The following is a 2,475-nucleotide window of genomic DNA, read 5'->3' on the forward strand; positions in this document are numbered from 1 at the left end:
TATTGTAACCGTCTTGAGATACCATATCTTTCCGATTTCAATTGGCAAATCTTTACATTTTCTGAGCGTAAATTCTTTTGCCGAGATATTATGGTCACAGGGTATGCTCATGTCAATCAATAAACAGACTTTATTGCTTTGGTCTTTCACAACAATATCTGGTTTATTTGCTTTGATGGTCCGCTCTGTACATAGTGGAAAGTATCAAAGAATTGTTACATTTTCTTCCTCAGTTACAGCTTCCGATAGTGCTTGCACCATTTTTCAGCAGTTTTGATTTTATAATGCTGACACATTACCCAATGTAGATATTGGCCAACTCTATCATGTCTTGATTTATACTCTACAGGTGCTAAAACCTTACACCCAGAGATTAGGTGGTCCACTATTTCGATCCCATTGTTACAGTATCAGCACTTTGGGTCTATTCATCACATTGGCTCGATAGTTCCGGGTCAATAAGCTCTGATCTTGAGCAGCCTTCACTCTCTACCTTTAGCCCTGAGTTCCGTAGCCACTGATGGGTGTGCTTCTGGTCTACATAAGCTTGTTTGCTACAGGACACATATTTGCCATTGTTATTATTATTATTATTATTATTATCATTATTATTATTATTATTATTATTATTATTATTATTGTTGTTGTTATTATGATTTAAATGATTGAAGTAACAGCAATGTTTATTTTTCAAGCCAAATTTTACTATAGCAAATTAATTTAATAAATTTATGAGTGAAGGGACGGCTAAATCAATGGATATAAAATTAATACTTCGTAGAAAAGTTTAATATGAAAAATAAACTCTGCTCGCACAACAATAATTTATGTATCACAACTAACAGCTAACTCTAGATATAAGCGTAATAACAATAACTTTAAGTACAATTTCACAATGGTACTTAATGCAAGGTAAGCGGCTGCTGATGAGAGAATATTGATTTAATTTTGAAACGGTCGTGTAGTGGATCCCCCTTTGCCATGATGAGGCTATATAAACATAGCAGACATTTGCGACCGCCATATGTGCCTATTAAATTAAATTAGTATGCGATTAATGCAGAGCAGTGATGGCTTGCATTTATGGATATATCTCATACTAAAGTTTATTATTATTATTATTGTTGTATTAGAACTCACAGCTTATATTGCTGGGTCTGATGGAAAGTGTCAGCTGTCCACAGCCAGCAGACTCAGGTGACACTTCTTTTACTGGTCATGCTTCAAGAACCCTGCGAAGAATTCCTGAAGTTCCAAGCAATGCTGATTCTTGTAGGTGTTCTACCTTCACACTTGTACCAATCTTTTTCAGCCATATTGGTAGTTGAGTGTTGATACTTCCAAGTGCACCAATTACTATTGGTATCACCTCTACTCTCTTCATTGACCATAACCTTCGTATTTCCCACTTTAAATCGTCATAGTTGTTTAGTTTTTCTTCTTCCACATTGATCCTATTATCACCGGGGCACGCTATGTCGATTTATTATTATTATTATTATTATTATTATTATTATTATTATTATTATTATTATTATTCCTTTCGTTTTATCAGCATTTCCTCAACATCGCTAGCTATCAAACTGCTATTGTATCGCTTCATCCAACGACGAACTATATTTTGTTTCTTTGGGATAAATGTCGGTTGACAGTCTTCACTTAGAGCTCCTATGTGGTCGATCAACATTTTAGGAATAACAGCTATATTACTTCATGCTACTGTTTAAGAGAAGGGCGCGTTGGGTCAAGTGGTTCTCGCTACCCTCTGCACGTTAGGAAAAAAAACTAGGTGATCATGGATAGAATGCCTTTGTTCATTGATTGGAACGATCAGGGTTCTCTTAGGGTTAAATCGCAATAACAAAAACAAACTACATTTGTGAATTATTCACCAAAGGATAGTAGATGGCTGAATCGCTAAAACGTCGGACAAAATGCTAGTTTGTATTGAACTACATCCCTTTATGTTCATTTCTTGCCGGGGTCAAAACTGAGATTTATTTTTTCCGTGTCGAAAAATAGGCACCATTCAAATAATTACTGGAGTCGATTGAAGTTACTATACTTTCCTTTAAAAATGCTAGAACACCTTTCGTGCGAACAGTTAACCATTCAATGGAGGAACTCTTTCATCAACTGAGTCTCCATCCCATTCCGGATCGTTCCATTCTCATTTGAACTCCCTATTCGTTCAAGAAATCAGATGTTTAAAATATCCAAGACAGAAAGATAAACATTTCTTTTTTTTTATTAAATTTTATATATTACCTGCGCAGTCAGATTTCGAAACTGTCACCCAAACATTCTTCCTGCAAATTCTGAAAAATAAAATGGAAAACGTTAAATAATTTCTAACAAACTCTTTTTCGACTGGATATGTATGAAATTTCTTTTGTTGAATGTGTTTCTATATACATACATACATACATACACGCACACACACACACACACACACACACACACACACACACACAC

The 2,475-nt window shown here is 35.0% G+C and overlaps 1 protein-coding gene across 1 annotated transcript in view; it reads right to left on the bottom strand.

Annotated features, from left to right (window-relative positions):
- LOC128246986 (SCO-spondin-like) overlaps positions 1–2,475 on the bottom strand; it is an 87,020-nt gene that overhangs the window by 58,191 nt on the left and 26,354 nt on the right. The window contains exon 12 of the mRNA XM_052970973.1: positions 2,269–2,318. Coding sequence (XP_052826933.1) covers positions 2,269–2,318 — 50 coding nt within the window. The remainder of the gene's footprint in view (positions 1–2,268; positions 2,319–2,475) is intronic.

Source organism: Octopus bimaculoides, chromosome 10 (assembly GCF_001194135.2).
Source record: "Octopus bimaculoides isolate UCB-OBI-ISO-001 chromosome 10, ASM119413v2, whole genome shotgun sequence".
NCBI classification, from domain to species: Eukaryota; Metazoa; Mollusca; class Cephalopoda; order Octopoda; family Octopodidae; genus Octopus; species Octopus bimaculoides.